The 22,105-nt window shown below is 33.3% G+C and overlaps 1 protein-coding gene across 1 annotated transcript; it reads left to right on the top strand.

The window, feature by feature from the left end:
- Positions 1 to 6,302: 6,302 nt before the first annotated feature.
- Positions 6,303 to 11,612, top strand: LOC132600068 (uncharacterized). The gene is made up of 4 exons (XM_060313198.1): positions 6,303 to 6,433; positions 6,802 to 7,029; positions 11,101 to 11,373; positions 11,479 to 11,612. Exons 1-4 carry the CDS (start codon positions 6,353 to 6,355, stop codon positions 11,485 to 11,487), a joined length of 591 nt encoding a protein of 196 aa, XP_060169181.1. The 5' UTR covers positions 6,303 to 6,352; the 3' UTR covers positions 11,488 to 11,612.
- Positions 11,613 to 22,105: the final 10,493 nt, after the last annotated feature.

Here is a 22,105-nt window from a genome sequence, read left to right as displayed (position 1 = left end):
GGATTAATGTAACAGATAGCTATAATATAAAATGTGTTTCTAAAAAAGTTGATCAAACACACTGGATTTATCAAAATACGAAAATAATACTTTTCAAATTAACTGTTCAAACACAAATTGTTATTTTCCAATAATACTTCTTATCTAAAAGTTATTGTGATAAAAGTATTTCAGTATTAAAATAAGCAGTCTTTTGAAAACTTAACCAAACTGATAGACCGTTAAGGGAATCTCTTATGTGCTCCCTTATGGACTCCATGACGCGGATGTCTGTCAATGAGTTTTTAGATTAATCATTTCTTTCTAAACAGGAATTCTACGATTGCTTACAGAAATTATAAACAGGAATTCTACGCTTTGATTAAAGGTTTCTTTAAGTAATCTATATAATAATGGTGAAAATTATTTAAACTATCAGTGTATAAAGCTAAACTTATAGTGACATATTTAGTGAGTCCTAATTTTGTTAGTATACAGCGTCCTTTTTTTTTTAAGGGTGTTAATGAAAAGTTTCTGTAGGAAATCAATCTGTGATGTGTATTGATGTATGAAAGTCCTTATATACAAAGTAGGTATCTCACTATCAGAATGATACCAGGCTAAATTATAGGACCTAATTACTATACATAAGGAAGAGAATATTTACAATATTTACGTAGACTATTACATAGTCTATCACACCCCCGCAGTCGAAGCGGGAGGTTGTCGTACGCTTAGATTGTCCATGAAATCATCAAAGAGCACGCGCGGAAGACCTTTAGTGAAGATATCTGCGATCTGGTAACGGGACGGGACGTGAAGAACACGAACTTCTCCACGGGCAACTTTCTCACGTACGAAATGTATGTTCATCTCAATATGTTTAGTGCGTTGGTGTTGAACTGGATTGCCTGATAGGTATATGGCACTAACATTATCACAATAAACCAATGTAGCTGTCCGGATGGGACAACGGAGCTCCAAAAGAAGGTTGCGAAGCCAACAGGACTCAGAGACGACATTAGCGACGCCACAGTATTCGGCCTCGGCACTCGACTTAGACATAGTAGGTTGCCGTTTGGATGACCATGAGAGGAGATTATCGCCAAGGAAGACACAGTAACCGGATGTGGATCGGCGAGTGTCTGGACAACCACCCCAATCTGCATCTGTATAAGAGACAAGAGAGGCAATGGAGGATTTGTACAGATGGAGACCAAACTCAATAGTACCTTGAATGTATCAGACTATGCGTTTAAAAGCATGCATATGTGCAACCTTTGGATCATGCATGTGAAGGCATACTTGTTGAACCGCATAGGAGATGTCTGATCTTGTGAATGTAAGGTACTGCAACGCGTCGACCAACTTACGATTTTGGGTGGGATCATCGCAAGGAGGCCCGGCCGTGGCACCAAGTTTGGCTTTGGTGTCGACCGGTGTCTGACTTGGCTTACAGGCAGTCATGCCTGCACGCTCTATAATATCTGCTGCATAATTTTTCTGAGAGAGAAATATGCCGTGTGAAGTCCGGGTAACAGCGATACCCAAAAAATAGCTTAGAGGGCCCAAATCCTTCATAGCAAATTCGGCACTAAGCAGAGACATGATGGATTTTCTGAGAGCATCTGAGGAAGCTGTGAGAATAATATCATCAACATATAGCAGAATGTAAGCAATGTCAGAACCTCGACAATAAATAAAGAGAGAGTGATCAGATCGGCTATATGAAAAACCAATAGTGGAGACATAGTCTGCAAAGTGTTGGAACTATGCACGGGAGCTTGCTTAAGTCCGTACAACGATTTCTTCAAGAGACAGACATGATGGGGATGCTTTGGATCCTTAAACCCAATAGGCTGATGCATATAAACAGTCTCATTAAGATTACCGTGTAGGAAAGCATTCTTGACGTCTAACTGATGAATGGGCCAAGAGTGTACAGCGCGAATAGTAGTCGGTTTGACAACCGGACTGAAAGTCTCGTCGCAGTCAACTCCAACTTGTTGAGACCTGCCATCATAGACAAGACGGGCTTTGTGCCTTTCAAAAGAACCATCGGATTTCTTTTTATGACGAAAAATCCACATAGAACGAATAAGATTCACATCAGTGGGATGTGGAACCAACTCCCACGTCTTATTATTAATTAGAGCATTATATTCATCAACCATGGCAGCTTTCCAATTGTGGTCATTTAGAGCACTGACAGGATTTCGTGGGATAGGCGAGATGGAGGGAGTGCTGGAAGTATTTAAGTTGAACGGTTGTTTGGGCTTAAAAATCCCATGTTGGCTTCTAGTGACCATGCGGGTGGGCTGCTGGGCAGTCACGGGTGGGGCAGTGGGGGGTAGGGGCTGCTGGGCAGTGACCGTGGGGTTGGACCGCTGGGCAGTGGGGGGAGGGCTGCTGGGCAGTCACGGGTGGAGCAGTGGGGTGGAGGGGCTAGACCGAGGGAACGACGGGTGGAGTAGGCTGTGACAGAAAATGCAGGGTATATGGAGAAATCCCATGGTCCAAGAAATCATAAGAAGTTGGGGTTGGTGAGTGCAATTTGGAGAAGGGAAATTGAGTTTCCTCAAAGATGACATGCCTTGAGATGATGATTTTGTTGGTGGATAAATCATAATATTTATATCCTCTATGATTCAACGGATAGCCCAAAAATACACACGGGGTGGATCTTGCTTGTAACTTATGAATAGTTGTAGATGGGAAAAGTGGATAGCATAGACACCCAAAAACCCGGAGATGAGAATAGTAGGGGGTTCGTTGATGGAGAACTTGCGTTGGTGATTTATACCCAAGGACTTTGGTGGGAAGTACATTAAGGAGGTATGTGGCCATTTGGAGAGCATGATGCCAAAAAGAGGGGGGCATGGAGGAGTGGACAAGAAGAGTGTGCACTATGTTGTTAAAGGATTTAATTTTTCTTTCCGCTTTGCCGTTTTGAGGAGAGGTATGGGGGCAAGAAAATCGGAAATTTAAACCATTTGAGGCACAAAAAGATTGAAAATGCCCATTGGCGAACTCCCGCCCATTATCACATTGAATGTTTTTAATGTCTCTTTCGAATTGAGTCTGTATTAATGTCTTAAAAGATATAAAAGTGGAATAGACTTGGGACTTGTTAGAGATTGGAAAATTCCAAAGAAAATTACTATAATCATCAAGAAATAAAACATAATAGCGGTGCCCATTAGAACTTAAAACAGGAGATGTCCATAAATCACTATGAATGATATCAAATGGCATAGTAGTAAATGACAATGAATCATAAAATGGCAATTTAACATGTTTCCCCAAAGGACAAGAGGTACAAAAAAAAGTTCGGGCCCTATTACATTCAATTAAGGCATTACTACGAAGATAACTAAGGATAGCATTTCCCCGATGGCCGAGTCGGGAATGCCACAAGCTAGGTGATGCGGCAATGAAGGTGGATGGTGGAGTGGTCCATTTTGTGGCAATGATAGGATACAATTCCCCAGTGCTCTCACATCTCATTAGGCGGCTCCCCGTCGGTAAATCCTTCACAGAAAACCCAAGAGGATCAAACTCAACAGAAACATTATTGTCCTTAGTGAATTTACGTACGGAAATAAGGTTTTTGATGAGTTTTGGAGCATGCAAGACATTTCGGAGACGTAATTGATGATTAGGTGGGGGTAGGGATGTATGACCATAGCCTCGAATTGGAATAGTGCTACCATTACCAACAATGATTCCAGAATTATTGCTCAAATTAAAATAAGACGTGAGAGTACATGAGTTGGCAGTCATGTGGGAAGTCGCTCCGGTGTCCATGTACCAATTATCATCCGGTTGATGCATGGACAGAGTGTGCATGACTGCCTCCACGTCTGTCGGAGTGTACCCAGAATAGGTCAGACCATGCACGGAATAGGCCTGCTGAGGTCGCGGACCCGCACCGAGAATGCCGCTGCCGGGCCGCGGTGTGGTGGGACGCTGCTGCCACTGTCTCGTCGGATACGGGCAGGGGGGCATTGGCCACTGCTGGGGCGGCCAGGCAGGCCAGTAGTAGCCCCCTGCCGGTGGCTGTCCCGTCGGCCACTGGCCGTTGCTGGTCTGTCCGCCGCCGTCGCAGCCGGATTTCCCGTGGTTGTTGTTGTTGTTGTTGTTGTTCCCCTTTCCCTTGTTCCTGTTAGAATTCCTGCCACGATTATTATCACGACGGTTAGTTGAATTATTGTTGCCGCTAGGTGGCGGGGAGGGAGTATCATTATCAACAAGTAGAGCCGCGGGACTGGAATCGCGAACACGTTCCTTGGCTGCTGCGTCTTCGATCTAGAGTCTGGAGCACACTTCAGAGAAAGAGGGCAGCACATCCTTCTGCTGGATGGTGGTAACAAAGTGTGCATATGTCTCCGGTAAACCTGCAAGGAGGCGCAAGACCAGACGTTGGTCGGACACCGGCGACCCCACGTTGGCAAGCTGATCCGCGAGAGACTTGAGCCTATTATAATAGGCCATAACCGAGCCGAAGTCAGCCATTTTTGTGGTGGTGAATTCAGGTTCAAGGTACGCTGCCCTTGAGTGCTTGTTATCTTGGAAAAGTTGAGCAACTCGATTCCAAGCCTTCTCTGCAACATCATCCGCCACGAGAATAGAGGTAAGAATATCATGGGATACAGTGGCGTATATCCATTGAAGGACCACCGCATCTAGCCGTTTCTAGAGCGGAAGGTTAGCCGCATTTGTTGCGTTGTACGCGGTGAGTTCAGTGGTGTCAGTTGGTGGTATGATGTGTTCAAGTACTGAGTGGACGCGGGCTAGAACTTTGAATAGTGTCGCCCATTCGTGATAATGGCCGGTTTCATGTCTAGAGTGATTGGGATTAAGATTTCACATTGGTGACGGTTAAAGCAGAATGGAAATTTTTGTTGTCAGCCATTGAAGAGAGAAGAGGGAGGAGGAAGGGGTGGCGGCTACGGCTAGGGTTAGGAGAGAGAGGGGTGGACGGCTAGGGTTTAGGATGCTAGGGTTTTTAGGAGAAACCTAGTCTGATACCATGTAGGAAATCAATCCGTGATCTGTATTGATGTGTTATACCCCGTATTTTATACGTCAAATTATTCATAAGTTAAGGACGAGATTATTTTGGGATATGTAATAGGAACTTTTAATTATCAATTTTAATTAGTGCACGAGTGTTTATAAGTTTCAACTAGTATGAAAATATTAATGGAGATTAGAGATTTATTTAACTATGATTAAATTATTAAGTGGCACTTATTGATTAATTAAAGTTAACCAAGTAAATTAGTGGGACATGTGTCAATGTTATGGGCTACATATATATAGCCATAAGATGACTCATAATACACCATTCATTCACAAAATTCATCCATCAAAATAGAGTTAGTGAGAGAAGCTCTCAAACTTAAAGAGAGAGAGATAGTCACGGCTGCACTGTTCATGCGCCACTGTTCACGGCGGCGCACTGTTCATGGCGCCACTATTTTGTTAGTATGGAATTTCTTTTGTTAGTATCCCCTATTTTTTTTATGGGAGTTAATGATCAAAACACATTTGAACTATTAGAGTACTTTTTAGTAAGTTTCTTATCTGAACTATCATGTGTGCAAGTTTTATGTCTGAACTATGACTAATTATTTATCAAAATATACCTCAACTATTAATTGTTCACCTTTTTTATTAATTAACAAATCAGTGTTTTAAGAGGCGGGGGCGCGAGGTGAGGCGTTTTACGTACGGTGAGGTGTTCTCCTCCTCTACGTGAGCTAGTTAGTTTAGGAAAGTGGTTGTTTCATTTTGTATTTAAAGGCTGTAGTGATTCAATGAGCATTCATTTTTTCGTGTCTTTAATACGTTGGTTCTTAGCCTAAACAAACACTACTGAATAAAGTAGCCTTGTGCTATAATAAAATGGACCAATCAAATTATGACACGTTTAATTCTGAAGTAGGTAATAAATTTTCATGCTTTTTAAATCCTTTAGTTAGTTAAGTATTTTAAATTGGCCCTTTTCTGTATTTTTCTGAAACAAGCAAGTGGACATAAAATAAAATCTCGCTCAACTGGAGGAAGCTCTCCTATACTGTGCATTTACTTTGGCTTACGGACTTCATAGAAGATATTTCCGGATCTGAAATAGGGAAATGCGCCACTGTCTGTCAATGAATTTTTGAATTAATCATTTTTTTTTATTCCGTAACACGATTTCTACGCATGCTTATAGAGATTATATATGGATAAAAATATTTCCAGTTAAAGTATTATAAATTAAATTATCACATAAAAAGTAAGTATATATTTGTAGTGCGGTACTACTAGTAGTTAGTCATTTTAACAAGCTTTGAGAGAGAAAATAAAGACGGAGAGGGCGAAAATGAGAAGAGGGTTAGTGATGCTCTGCTTTATAGTGGCGGCAATCGTAATTTGCAGTCACCGGTCGGCTACGGCAAAAGAGGTAGATTCATGATATATTTAGTTACTCCTATTTTGTTAGTACGATAAAGTTTCTTTTTATTCTAATATTCCTTTTTCTTTTATTACTATTTGTTACAAATCTTTTCATGCTTTCATACTGCTTATTCATAGTATTTTGTCATGTTTTTTTTTACTTTTAGACTTTTTTTTTGTCATGCTTTTTCTTAGGTCTTTCGAAAACAATTTCTTCTCTAGCTTACGTATACTCTAGCTTCCCAGAACCTACTTGTGTGATTGCACTGGTTACTATGTTATTGTTTATAAAATTTCTTTTAGGAGGTGGTATTTAATAAGTATTTTTTTGTTTGGAGACACTAAAAAAACTTGCTATGGACATATATAAAGCAGGAAGTGAGAGTATCTATACTGAGGGAGAATGTTGGCAGGAGGTTCTTGCTTTGCGTGATGAACCCAAGTAGCAGCTGCATAACCGAATGCTGTGACTCATTCAACTTCAAGGCTTCGCCTCTACAAAAGTGCATCTACTGGCGTGGTGCCGAGCGAATGGATAAACAAGCTTTGACCACTCTTCAAAATTATTGTGGCTTCAAAACTCCTCCTTGTCCACATAAGCAAGTAACACTCCTGCTTTCACCATACATATATTTCTTGCTACTCCATTCAAAATAGTCAAACAACTCTTTCTTTGATTCAATTTCAAACATAGATTGTTTGAGTATTTTATAATAAAATTTATATATTTGAAAATTACATAAAAAATATTCCTATTATATCTCTGCATAATTAATAATTCACAATATACGAAAAGAGTTAGAAAAAATTATAGTCAAAGAAAAAATTGTTTGACCTTCCAAAGTCAACCCTCATAGAAATGGGGACGGAGGGAGTAAAAAGATAAGTTTATTATATCACCCTTTGAATATAATAATTCAGTATTTTGAGAAAATGTTTATAGTTAATAATAAGGATAAATTAGAAATAAAGGGTCGTCTGTTATGTTGGACAAGTATAAATAGTCCTGGGATAAATTTTAAGTACTGTCTTATCCCTTGTTTGCTTACTAATTTTGGGATAAATTATACCAGGATTAGAAATACGGGAGAAGTTATTCTTGAGAGATGGTGGAATAATAGTACTAGAATTAGTTATCCCTGATAAATAATAGAAATGACAAAATACCCTGAGGTGGCTTAAACCCTTTTTCTACTAAATGAGGTTGAGGGTATTTTTTATAAACAAACAATTTCTTCTTAGAGATTAGCATGTTATTTTTAATGCAACAAACCAAACAGTCAATAAAAAATAATATCATGATAACTAATTACAGCATAACTTGTCTTCAAACTAAACAACCTCTTAAGTGATGAATTTTGTCTTGGCTTTCCAAACTGAACGAGTAAAAGTGAACATTTATTTTTATTACAGTGGATAAGTAAAAGTGGATGGAGGGATTACTTTCTAAATATTTTAAATTATTAACTAGTGTGACTTGTAGTAGCACTTTTATGTAATTTCTAAATATGTGAATTTTATGTCAAAAATATTAAAAATTCTATGTCTAAATTCATACCGAACATTAGTTAGGTTGACCCTCAAACTTCGAATCATGCCAAACAAATTGAAATGGAGTAATTAATTACTTGTCTCCCTTCATATAATAGTCATAAATATATTATGATTATAATAAAATTAGTTTAAATTTTAAACTTTAATAGTATATAAGATATTTCAACAATCATATAATATTATAACTATATAGAAGTATGGATTTGGACCCATCCTTCTTCATCCGTTACATTGAAAAACAAAAGTGTGGGCCCTATACTAAACACCAACCAATATTAAAAAAAAAAGTGTAACCCACCATCTCCAAACTCATGAAAAAAAATGAATCCCATATTAAAAAAATCAAGCAATATAAAAAAAAAAGTGAATCTCATATTAAAAAAACAAACAATGTAAAAAAAAAAGTGTATCCCATATTAAAAAAATCAAACAATATTCATGTAATTACCAAAGTATCTCATTAAATCAATAATGATGGATTCATTGGCACATGTGTATCAACCCATTAGTGGGAGCAAATGAAATTATTGTACAACAACATACTTAAAATACTTATATATTAAAATAAGATGTAATTTAATTAATTTTTCATTTTTTCCTTACTCTAATAAATGTGAAAAGAGATTAATGTCATAAAAGAAAAAATAATATTAAATGGAGATCACATAATTAATAAGGTAAATTAGTGAAATTATAATTCTAATTGATGTTTCCTTAAAAAACTATGCAAAAGACTACATGACAAGTAAAATGAGTTAAACAAAAAATATTTACCAAAAATTAAAAAATAATAGTTCTTCATTTAAATAGAAAATCAAATTTCTACTTTGTTTCATTTAAACATGTAAAATTAATATAATAATTTGAATTAGAATTATCCAAATCAAAATTTGATAAAAAATAATAGGTATTGTTTAGGCCCAATCTACATACATTAACAATAGAATATTTTACACCTTTAAATTAATCGAATTGAAATTCAAAGTATCAACTGATGCTTAAATATTGATATTATTTTATCTCAAAGAGAGGAAAACAGTTTCCTTTTAAATAAGTCTTCTCTTTTAAAAAGTATTAATAAATTTTTGCGAACTTTGTATTCGTAGCAAACACTAATATAATAAAGTTTTGGATACGGAGCACAAACTACAATGTTATATTAATCATGTTTTGAACATAATATATATATATATATATATATATATATATATATATATATATATATATATATATATATATATATATATATATATATATATATATATATATATATGTATGTATGTATGTATGTATGTATGCATGTATTACTTTACTACTATATAGAAGAGCCGGTTTATAAGCAAGATCGTTGTACGTCCTTTGGTCCCACTTTTTTATTTAAGGGCAAAAAAATGACATTTTTTACTTTATATTATCAACTCTTCTAAAAAGTAGATAGAAATACTTTATTATATTTCTATTTGTCTACTATATAGAAGTATCGGTTTATCCATGCTTCGTCGTCAGTCACTATTAAAAAAAATAATGGTTGACCCTATACTAAAAACTCCAAGCAATATTAAAAAAAAAAGGGAAAAAAAGTTGACCCCACGTCTCCAAACTCATGAAAAAAAAAGTGGACCCCATATTAAAAAAACAAGCGACGTAAAAAAACAAAAACGTGCACCCTATATATTAAAAAATCAAACAATATTCATGTAATTCCAAAAGTATTCTCATCAAGTCAATAACAGTGGATTCATTGTCACATGCGTATTAACCCATTAGTGAGAGCAAATGAAATTATTGCACAACAAAAAACATGGACCCCGTATTATTGCTTTTCTTCAAAAGGTTAAGTAGGCAAATACATACAATTTCCTTTCTTTTCTTATATTAGCCTGAGATCTAATCTAGTTATTTAATTGTTGTATTTGCTATTCCGTCATGTCATTTATTTGTTATATTTACTAAAATAAATATACTTAAAATATTTATATTTTAAAATAAGATAAAATTTAATTACTCTTTCATTTTTATTCTTACTCTAATAAATGTGAAAAAAGATTAATATCAAATGGAGATCAAATAATGAATAAAGTAAATTAGTCAAATTCTAATTCTAATTCACGTTTCCTTAAAAAATCATGCAAAAGACAACATGACAATAAAATGAGCTAAACCGAGAATATTTGCCAAAAATAAAAAAATAGCATTTCTTCGTTTAAATAGAAAATCAATTTCTACTTTGTTTCGTTTTAAACATGTAAAATTAATTTAATAATTAGAATTAGAATTATCCAAATCAAAATTTGATAAAAAATAATAAGTATTTTACACCTTTAAATTAATCGAATTAAAATTGAAAGTATCAACTGATGTTTAAATATTGTTATTGTTTCATCTCAAAGAGAGGAAAATAGTTTTCTTTTAAACAGGTCTTCTCTTTTAAAAAGTATTAATAAATTTTGGTAGCAAATACGAATATAATAAAGTTTTAGATACGGAGCACAAACTACAATGTTATATTAATTGTGTTTTAAACATAGTATATATATATATATATATATATATATATATATATACACTATAATCCAAAGTGTTGGGTCCGTACGCAGCACGGGCATAGGCCATCTAGTATCACTTATAAGAGTGAATCTATATGATAAGTATTAACAAGTAACCTAAAATGACGCCTAACCAACATTCACGAGTTAAATTGCACTATTAATGTATATTGGAATAGAAGAGCGCTCAGAAGGTCTTCTCTTTTTTTCTTTCTAAAATTCAAAAACAAAGGCGCAGTTCATCTTGTTAGAGAACTTGATCCTCATCGGTTTGGGTAAGGGTTTCCAAAGAGGTTTAAATGTTCATGGGCTGCTCCAATACTCATTGCATTTAAATTTTGGATTGGATTGTTCAGCACTTTTTACACATCCCATATATTCTTTGTTGAATGTATCTTTTCCATAAGAAAATAAGATGCAAAGTATCTTACTACTAATGAAAGGAGTAAAAAAATGAGTTACTGCATTTTTTATTTGTCGTTTGAACATTGTATACTAGTTAAATATGAAGTACTCTATAAATTAGTTTTGCCCTCACAAAATGTAATGTGAAATCTAGTCGTAATTGACGCAGGAAATCAACCTGGCTGAAATTAGCGAGGCCATAGACAACAACAGTGGTAGCAAGCAGCAAGTGAAAGAGGCGGCTACGTGTTGTGCAAAGGATAAAGAAAAGATAAAGAATTGCATGTTTAATACAACCTCCATTGACCAATGTTGCCCAACATTCAATATTATGCTTGGACGTAACTGCGGGTGCTACAATTACGCTAAGGATTTAGACAATCAAGTTCTCATCACACTTGAGAGTTACTGTGATGTCACTAATCCATGCAAGACTGTTCAAGTAACTAAAAGTCCCCCCTTTTTTTCTTCTTAATTCTTTTCATATGCCTCTTATCATTTCACAAATTTCCTTCCTTATTGACTAATGAGTTTTTGTTGGTTTCAGGTGATGTAGTTTTTTGAGAGGGGAATGGAAGTAATTCTAAAAAAATGTTTGTGTTCTATTGTATGGTTAACTACTGGTCCTCTCTGTAGTAAAGTTTAATTGTTATGTTTTAATTTAGTGGGTGTATCTGCCAACTGCTCTGTTTTGGGTTACTAATTGTTACATCCCTGGAAGTTTTATGATGCAGTAACTCAATCAAAGTTACCCATTTGAAGGCTGTGTAATATATGTCCTTCAAACCCACAACTTATCAATTTAGGTCGTTTGATACGCGGACTAATATTATTCCAGGATTATAATCGCAGGATTATAGTCCTGAAACTAATTTATTTCATCTGGAAGGTGGATTAAAATAATCTCAAATTTGATGGAATAAGGTATGATATTTAGAATTAAGGATAAATTAATTTATACCTTCTATCAAACAAAATATAAAATTAATCTCAAACTTAATCATGGAATATCCACTTTATCCCGCGTACCAAACGATCCCTTTATGGTTTCAGAATCAAGAACACATGAAAGTTGAACTGAATAAACTTATACCTTCTACTAAACACTAAACAAAGTATAAAATTAATCTAAACTTAATCATGGGATATCAGCGTACCAAACGACCCTTTATGGTCAGTGGCGGAGCCACAGTGTCGAAGACGGCTTGGGCCGAACCCACAAGCTTTTATTCAAACCTTATATTTGCCTAAAGAAATTTATGTAATATGTATAAATTAGTTATTTAAAACTCAGTAACTTAAAATGTTTGAATGCGGAACCTACAAATCTCAAATTCTAGCTCCGCCTTTGCTTATGGTCTCAGAATCAAGAACACACTGAAACTTGAACGGATGGATATATAAAAGATCGACGTAATAAGACAAGACAACATGTAATGTTTGAAAAGGTGCATGCTTCGTCGAACAGAGCCCCAAGTAAAAATTTCAAGCTTGGATGCTAAATGTTTAACACAATTATGATTTAGTGAAAATCACAATACAAAAAAAGAGAAGTTTTCCTGTGTTTACCCCTAAATTCGTAATTCAAAGTAATCATCTAATTTGTATAATGACTTAAGGATAAGTAAGTTATGGTCGACCAAATAATCTAATAAATAATGCTAACTTGCTACATGAAAAACAGTAATGGATTGATAATAATAAATAAAGTAAGCAAGCAAAGCAAAGTAAGAAACTCTTATTGAAATGGCTCCGAAATTGTTGATTGGCAACGCGTTCAAGTTACGATGATAAAAGCGAAGTTGAGAGCAATAAGATGACAATGGAGTGAAAATTATAATTGTATTCTGTGATTGAGAATTTGATGCCAGCTTATAAATGAGGAAAAGGGGTGTATGTAGCGCCTAACCCTACACAACGTTATTCTATGCTTGTCACTCCACTCTGTTGATTAGTTTCCATACGTCTCCCTTATGGATGAGATTCTTCGGGAGGGAATCCTGGATTCTTTGAAGTTGGCGGTTCTCAAGAATTATCCTGATCGGCAATATCCTCAGGAGCAGCTGCACGCTCCCGGGCCTTGGTGAATCCACACTAGGGTCCGGAACTAAAATGCCCAAAAAAAAATATTTTGAACCAAAATACCCCAACAAAAAAAAAGTTACCAAAGTACCCATAGCGCAATAAAATACTGCGCTATAGCACTAACGGAGACGGAGCCGTTAAGTGCTATAGCGCAGTATTTTACTGCGTTATAGAAAAAATTATCTTTTTTTGGTACTTCTATAACGCAGTAAAATACTGCGTTATAGAAGTACCAATTTTTTTTTTTTTTTGTATAACGCAGTAAAATACTGCGTTATATAAACAGTACAAAAAAAAAAAAAAATTGGCCAACTTTATTTTTTGCAACACTTAGTGTTATTTTTTCCATACTTTGACCAATAATTAGTCGTGTGTCAAGATTCCGAAACGTCAATATTTTATATAGAACCTGATATTTTTTTCTGCGTACAATAATGTAGGTTCAATACATCAAGGATACGTAAACGTTCGGATCGTCATTTTAGGGGTTGAAAAGGTGCCCGAAGTAAGTTTTGTTTGAAAAAACTTAGTGTTTTTTCCATACTTTGACCAATGATTAGTCGTGTGTCAAGACTCCGAAACGTCAATATTTTATATAGAACCTGATATTTTTTTCTGCGTACAATAATGTAGGCCCAATACATCAAGGATACGTAGACGTTCGGATCGTCATTTTAGGGGTTGAAAAGGTGCCCGAAGTAAGTTTTGTTTGATAAAACTTAGTGTTTGACTGTAAGGTTAGTTTAGTCAACTTTATGTGTCGAGAAAATTAGTCAGCTTTATTTTCAAAAATTGAAACCGTAGAAGTGAAATTGACATTCACAGCTACATTACCCCGAGATTTTTACATTGAAATTTATTGTGTATCACCATCTTATAAGTAAAAAAAACGCGTAAAACGGACGTCCGAGCTCAAAGTTATGACCATCTAAAGTTTGACAACTTTACAACTAGTTTTTGTCCCTATATTTTTTAGAATTATATTTATATTCAAAATAAAATTATGTCTTGATTAAAAAATAACACGCTTAAATCAAAATCTTAAAAAATAAAACACCCTAAAGTTTCCAAACAAAACTTACTTCGGGTACCTTTTCAACCCCTAAAATGATTATCCGAACGTCTACGTATCCTTGATGTATTGAGCCTACATTATTGTACGCAGAAAAAATATCAGGTTCTATATAAAATATTGACGTATACACGACTAATCATTGGTCAAAGTATGAAAAAACACTAAGTTTTTTCAAACAAAACTTACTTCAGGCACCTTTTCAACCCCTAAAATGACGATCCGAACGTCTACGTATCCTTGATGTATTGGGCCTACATTATTGTACGCAGAAAAAAATATCAGGTTCTATATAAAATATTGACGTTTCGGAGTCTTGACACACGACTAATCATTGGTCAAAGTATGGAAAAAACACTAAGTTTTTTCAAACAAAACTTACTTCGGGCACCTTTTCAACTCCTAAAATGACAATCCGAACGTCTACGTATCCTTGATGTATTGGGCCTACATTATTGTATGCAGAAAAAAAATATCAGGTTCTATATAAAATATTGACGTTTCGGAGTCTTGACACACGACTAATCATTGGTCAAAGTATGGAAAAAACACTAAGTTTTTTCAAACAAAACTTACTTCGGGCACCTTTTTAACCCCTAAAATGACGATCCGAACGTCTACGTATCCTTGATGTATTGGGCCTACATTATTGTACGCAGAAAAAAATATCAGGTTCTATATAAAATATTGACGTTTCGGAATCTTGACACACGACTAATTATTGGTCAAAGTATGGAAAATAACACTAAGTGTTGCAAAAAATAAAGTTGGCCAATTTTTTTTTGTACTGTTTATATAACGCAGTATTTTACTGCGTTATACAAAAAAAAAAAAAATTGGTACTACTGCGTTATAGAAGTACCAAAAAAAATAATTTTTTTCTATAACGCAGTAAAATACTGCGCTATAGCACTTAACGGCTCCGTCTCCGTTAGTGCTATAGCCGTTAAGTGCTATAGCGCAGTATTTTACTGCGCTATGGGTACTTTGGTAACTTTTTTTTTGTTGGGGTATTTTGGTTCAAAATATTTTTTTGAGGGGCATTTTGGTTCCGGACTCTCCATACTATGACCCCGGATCCTTTATGGGTATAGATGATTTCCTCGACACTACCGAGGGCGGGCTTTGATGAGTCACATCTGATTTGACTTCTCTTTCCACGTGTCAGTCTTTAAATTGCACAACTATCCAACCTGGATTTTGCCCCCATAAAGACAGTCCCCTACTTTTCAAACGCTCAACGAAATATGCCGGGGAAGTGAAAGAGTTCCACAATTCTGATGGGAAAACAATCAAAACACTTTTGACGGTCTCGAAAATAAGTGTGCTTCAAAGCCATAATTACCATCCTTGAATCCTGTTCGACGGCGTGATCCCCTCAATGCCGTGATTGGGATACGTATCTCCTTGTTGGTGAGGGTTCGATTCCCACCTTGTAGTCCCCTCTCCTATTTTTCTTTGGAAAAAAATAATTAAAAAAGACTAATCAGATGAGGTGGATCGTGAGGTTATATTTTCACGGACTAATTTTGTCATGGCCCTTATTAAGAAATGTGATTTTATTCGCTGTACATCTGTAACGACCACGAGATTATCATCACTGCGAATACTCCTTATCAAATACTGTAAGATTCAAGATTAATTCAAGTTCCAAAAATCAATAAATAATGGAGCAAAACATGAAAAATGCTTAGGCGGAAATTCGCCCATCACGTAGTGTTTCGTCCGTCCAAAAGTCACGGAAAACTTGACAAAGGACCAAATTTGTTCACTTCTCTAAGGTGAATTATGTTACCTCTGGTATTAGAAGAATGTAATTAGGAGTGCTAGTTTTTTGTTTTTTCTTTTTTAAAAGAGAAGTGCTAGTTAGCAATAAGGGGTGTGTCTAATGGTCTTTTACTAGCTAGAGGTTAGGGTAAATTAACCGGACAATTTACTTCTTGTCATTCAACAAAAAAACTTGTTGATTTTAGCCTTTAGTCGTATTACGGTTCAAATAAATGCTTAGATCCATCATAGGGAACTGTGTTATAATCAATACTCCATCAACTTGTATGGTGCAAAGAACAGGATACGTGGTTTCGGAGGCCAACTTACCTAAAATAAAGTTATGATAATTAAAAAAGTTATCCTCGTTCTTCGTTGACCTGACAATCTGTTAAATCAATTACAAATACAAATTTCGGATAACTATCACGATATTCCAGAATGAAGTGGCGCAACACAACTTGACACAACTTCACCTTTTTAAGGGTATTAATATAATTTCGCATGGGCTTTGAGGGTGTATCAGTAAATTCCTCTTTTTTCTATTCCATTGATTCCCTTACTGAAAAGTTAGAGAAAAAAGTCAAAATAATTCAAGTTTTACTCTTTCTTTCTTCACGAGCATCACGAGCATTACTCTTTTCTTCCCAATAATATTCAACAAACAAAAAAGGTGCACTACACCTATTCCAAATCCATAAACAATATCAGTGAGACTTCTCTTTTTCTTTCTGTAGGTTTGACTCAATTTAAATCTATACGTCTGCACGACTACACTTCATTAAGCTTAATGAAGCAGATTCCGATAAAAAGTACATATTTGCATGCCTATTTTTTTAAAAAAATACAACTCCAAAAATATCTTCATTGGATAAATCAGATAATTATCACATGCAGCATATTGTTGACATGTTGAAAAAATTCAAGCTCAATCCAATGGCTAAGCAATTTTTTCGTCCTTCTTATAATAATCATGGTGGTAATCAGATAGTTCTCACTAACTTTGTACCAATAAGACTGACGGTTTTTAATATAACAAGATTTTTTTTTTTTGTGCTCTGATTAAAATTCTTTGTTATTGTTATTATTATTTTTTTAGAAATTTATGTTTTTGCCTGTTTTATTTTGTGGGTCGATTCAAAATTGAATTAGTGCAAATTAACTAAGATTAGATTAGGATTGAGTAAAAAAAATACTATTTAATTTCGTCTATTTAAAAAAAATGTATGTAACAAGCAGTCAACACTATGATTGAGACAAAAAAAATGAATCAACTAGAACATAATCTAAACGTTCTCTTCTCTCTCTACATGGAGGCTTGAGGGCTTAGCCATCGCTGCCACAGCTAGTTGACTTTAACTGAACCATTAAATTATCGCAATTTATCTAACATTAGATATAATTGAGTAATAATTAGCAAGTTTTGATTTAATTCAATAACGTTTTTTAACAAAAAAAAAAATAGTGAATGTAACAAGTGTTCAACACTACGGTTGGCTTTAATTGAAATATAGGATTGATTCCATTTAGCTAAGTACTATTATATAAGATTACGTAAAATAAGTTGATAACTATTGATTCAATTTCATCAATTTAAAAAAAAAAATGGATGTAAGAGTTTGTCAACCCTTTGGTTGACTTTAATTGAAACACTAAATTATCTCAACTTAGCTAAGTATTAGATAGAATTAAGTAGCAATTACTAAATTTAGATCTAATTTAATCAATAAAACAGTGGATGTAACAGGTACTCAACACTATGATTGACTTTGATTGAAACATTGAATTGCTTCAATTCACCTAAGTATTATATAAGATTGAGTAACAATTAGCAGCTTTTGATTTAATTCTATCAATTTTAAAAGAAAAAAGTATATGTAATTAGTAGTCAGTACTATGGTTGACTTTAATTGAAACATTGAATTATCTTGATTAGTTAAGTATTAAATGAAAAAAAATAACAATGAGAAACTTTAGATCTAATTCAATCAATTTTTATTTTTATTTTTAAAAAAGAGTGGATGTAACAAGTAGTCAACACTACAGTTGACTTTAATTGAAACAATGAATTATCTAAATTTAGCTGGGTATTAGATAGAATTGAGTAACAATTAGTAAGTTTATAGCTAATTATATCAATAAAACTGTGGATGTAACAAGTAGTCAATGGTACGATTAACTTTAACTGAAATATTGAATTGCTTCAATTTTAGCTAAGTTATTATATAGGATTGAATAACAATAAGCAACTTTTGATTTAATTCCATCATTTTTTTTTAAAGTAGATGTAGCAAGTAGTCAATACTATGGTTGACTTTAATTGAAACATGGAACTATCTCAATTAGTTAAGTATTAAATAGAATTGAATAGCAATTAGCAAGTTTAGATCTAATTCAATCAATTTAAACAAAAACAAAGGATGTAACAAGTAATCAACACTATGGTCGACTTTCATTGAAACATTGAATTCCTTCAATTTAGCTAAATATTGTATAGGATTGAATAACAATTAGCAACTTTTGATTTAATTCAATCAATTTTTTTTATAAAAGTATATGTAACAAATAGTCAACACTATAGTTGACTTTAATTGAAACATTGAACTATCTCAATAAGTTAAGTATTAAATAGAATTGAATAGCAATTAGCAAGTTTAGATCTAATTCAATCAATTTAAACAAAAAAATGTAGATGTAAAAAGTAGTCACCAGTAGGGTTGATTTTAATTGAAACATTAAATTCCTTCAATTTAGCTAAGGATTATATAGGATTGAGTAACAATTAGCAACTCTTGATTTAATTCAATCAATTTTTTTTAATAAAAACGTAGACGCAACAAGTAGTCAATATTCCTTCAATTTAGCTAAGCATTATATAGGATTGAGCAACAATTAGCAACTCTTGATTTAATTCAATAATATTTTTTTTTGATAAAAACGTAGACGCAACAAGTAGTCTATATGGTTGACTTTAATTGAAAAATTGAATTATCTCAATTAGTCAAGTATTAAATAAAATTGAGTAACAATTGACAAGTTTTGATCTAATTTAATCACTCTAAACAAAAATAATGAATGTAACAAGTAGTCAACACTATGATTAACTTTAATTAAAACATAAAAATTATCTCAATTTAACTAAGTATTCGATAGAATTGATTAGCAATTAGTAAGTTTAGATCTAGTTCAATCAATAAAATAGTGGATGTAACAAGTAGTCAACACTATGGTTGACTTTAATTGAAACATTGAATTGCTTCAATTTAGCTAAGTATAGGATTGGGTAACAATTAGCAACTTTTGATTTAATTCAGTCAATAAAAAAAAAGTAGATGTAACAAGTAGTAAATACTATCGTTGACTTTAATTGAAATATGAATTATCTCAATTAGTTAACTATTAAATAGAATTGAGTGACAATTAGCAAGTTCATATCTAATTCATTCAATTTAAACAAAAATAGTGGATGTTACGAGAGTTAACACTATGATAATGATTGACTTTGATTGAAATATTTAATTATCTCAATTTAAGAAAGTATTAGATATGATTGAGTAACAATTAACAAGTTTTGATTTAAGTCAATTTTTTTTTTTAAATATGGATGTAATAAGTAGTCAACACTATGATTGACTTTAATTGCAATATTAAATTATCTCAGTTTAGTTAAGCATTAGATAGGATTGAATAACAATTAGCAAGTTTTGATTTAATTCATTTTTTTTTTAAAAAAAATAGACGATGTAACAAGTGGTGTCTCTTCGTAGCATTCGATAAAACTGAAACGATACAAAGAGACGTAACAAGTAATCAACACTATTTTGACTTTGATTGAAGTTGAATTATCTCAATTTAGCTAAGCATCAACCATTATTAAGTTAAAGTTTTCCCAAGTGTTGATTCAATTCAATCATTTTTTTTTTTAAAAATAAGTGGATATAACAAGTAGTCAAACACTATGATTGACTTTAATTGAAATGTTGAATTATCTTAGTTTTCTAAGAGTTAGATAAATTTGAGTACCAATTAGCAAGTTTTGATTTAATTTCATCATTATTTTAAAAAAAAAAAAAGATGTAACAAGCAGTCAACAATATGGTTGATTCTAATTGAAATATTAAATTATCTCAAATTAGCTAAGTATTAGATATGATTGAGTAAAAATTATCGGCTTTTAATTTAATTCAATCAACTTTTAAAAAAATAATAATGGATGTAACAAGTAGTTGACATGGTGATTGACTTTAATTAACACATTGAATTATCTCAATTTGTTAAGCATTAGATTGAATAAATATTTTTGTAAGTGCTGATTTAATTAAATTAATTTAAGAAAAAAAAAGTAATGTAACAATTGGTCAACACCGAGTTGACTTTAATGGAAACACTGAATTATCTCAATTTAGCTAAGTATTAGATAGAATTGAATAACAATTAGCAAATTTCGATTTACTTCAATCATTTTTTTTTTTAAATAGAAGGTTTAACAAGTAGTCACACTATTGTTGTAGGGATCTAATAGCTCAGTTGGTTGGTTACCTGAACTCTCACCTTGTTGGCGAGGATTCGAATCCCCACATTGTAATCCCGTTCCTCATTTTCCCTTCCCCTACCCCCTATATAATAAAAATAATTTTAAAAAAAAAAGTCACACTATTGCTGACTTTGAATTAAAGATTTATTTTATCAAGAATTTAGATAAGTATTAGATATAATTGAGGAACAATTAGCAAGTTTTAATTTAATTCAATTAATTTTAGAAAGAAAAAAAGAAGAAGACAAAAACTGGATGAAACAAGCAATCAACGCTATGATTGACTGTAATTGAAATGTTGAATTACTTCAATTCAGCTAAATATTATATAGAATTGAGTAAATATTTTTACTAAATTTTGATTCAATTCAATCATTTTTTTATGTAAAATAAATGCAATTTCGTAAAAAAATTAGACAATTTTGTACGTAATTTAGGACTTTTTTAATATTATTTAAAAGATATTTATAGGGTACATTAACTTGTAGTTTGTATTGATAGACCGTATATATAGGTTGACCAAATAACTAAATTAGCTATATGTATAAAAAAAATTATATATTTTTTAAACATTTTTAAACAAATCACTAAGTAGACTTAGTGGATATTTTATTAGGAAACCAAACAAAAAGAAACGTAAAACAAAAGAGTCTTAAAACAACAAACAAAAATGCTAAGAAGCCTACCAAAAAGCTTTCTAGGGCCATGTTATGTATGTATAAATTATAGTATAAAAATATTAGAGGGAGATAAATTTATGGGTTTTATGTATTGGAAGAATGAAAAGCTTAAGCATGCTATGTGTAATAATTGCTTTGTGAAAAAATTTGGAGGGAAATACCACTTATTGGAACCAAATCTTCACTAAGGGTAATTAGGACTTTTTAATAAGGTTGTGCCATTTTGAGTTGTGCCAAATAGCAGCACCCTTTTGGAACATCAGTAACGTTAGAAAATGAAGACATAATTACGGATTGATTGTGCTCATTGTACAATTAATAAGAGTAATAAAGTGAGAAAATAAGAACTAAATACTCCTTCCATTCCATAATAAGTGGCCTTTAGGCTTATGCACACCCCTTAAGAAAGTGGTCACTCCTAAAAAATTAGAAATGTTTTTACTAACTTACCCTTAATTAATGCTTAGAAAAAATAAAAATTTAATGATTCTTGATTGTGTAAATAAGGTTCATTTTGGAAGAAGAAGATCAATTTCTTCTTCAAATCGTAAAACACCACTTATTTGAAACAAAATGAAAAGCCTAAAAACTCACTTATTATGGAATGGAGGGAGTAAAAATATATACTCCATCCGTCACAATTTATATGATATAGTTTGACTAGACACATAGTTTAAGAAAGAAAGAAAAAAATTTAAATTTATCATTTAAAACAAACCATGGATATTTGTGTAGCTGTGAATCATTTCGCTCTGGGCGCATGTTAGCATAACCTACGCCTCCGAGATCGGCCATGGCCAAAGAGCGGGGACGAGGGAGGGGACGACCAAGGAAAGAGCCTCTCACGGCGTTTGGTAGGTCTGCTGAACCAATAACACAAGCGGTGGACCAGAATCGAGGGAAGCAGATGGTAACTGCTACCCCGGCAATGGACCAAAATTCAACGAGTAAAAAGGGGCAATCGGAGAAGATGCCAGCGATGATTGAAGAGAGTACGACAGCTAGTTCCTCCAAGGGGACTGCTTGAACCCTAGAA

This window comes from Lycium barbarum, chromosome 6, assembly GCF_019175385.1.
Source record: "Lycium barbarum isolate Lr01 chromosome 6, ASM1917538v2, whole genome shotgun sequence".
In the NCBI taxonomy this organism is placed as follows: Eukaryota; Viridiplantae; Streptophyta; class Magnoliopsida; order Solanales; family Solanaceae; genus Lycium; species Lycium barbarum.
The sequence above is the reverse complement of the archived record's forward strand: the minus strand, read 5'-3'. Positions and strand labels throughout refer to the sequence as shown.